This window comes from Cariama cristata, unplaced genomic scaffold (genome assembly GCF_000690535.1).
Source record: "Cariama cristata isolate BGI_N322 unplaced genomic scaffold, ASM69053v1 scaffold29644, whole genome shotgun sequence".
In the NCBI taxonomy this organism is placed as follows: Eukaryota; Metazoa; Chordata; class Aves; order Cariamiformes; family Cariamidae; genus Cariama; species Cariama cristata.
Genome location: NW_009613947.1, coordinates 1 through 208, shown reverse-complemented (window position 1 = coordinate 208; position 208 = coordinate 1). Strand labels below are relative to the sequence as shown.

The 208-nt window shown below is 68.8% G+C and overlaps 1 protein-coding gene across 1 annotated transcript in view; it reads left to right on the top strand.

Moving 5' to 3' along the window:
• Positions 1-170, top strand: part of VSIG8 (V-set and immunoglobulin domain containing 8) — a 2,331-nt gene extending 2,161 nt beyond the window's left edge. Inside the window, exon 6 of the mRNA XM_009699229.1 lies at positions 5-170. Coding sequence (XP_009697531.1) covers positions 5-170 — 166 coding nt within the window. The remainder of the gene's footprint in view (positions 1-4) is intronic.
• The last annotated feature ends 38 nt before the right edge of the window (positions 171-208 follow it).

Genomic DNA, 208 nt, shown 5'->3' with positions numbered 1-208 from the left:
GCAGCCCGGGCGGCACCATGACCCGCGCTTGCAACGTCTGCACCCACCACAGCTACTCACCCCACGGCATCAGCTACATGCAGTGCCAGCACGGTGACAGCGACGAGCGGGCGGCCGCCCTCATGTGCAACGAGGGCATCCGGCATCAGGTTGCCTGCCCAGCGCTGTAACCCACTGCCGGCCCCACGCCTACCCCCGATTCGGCTCC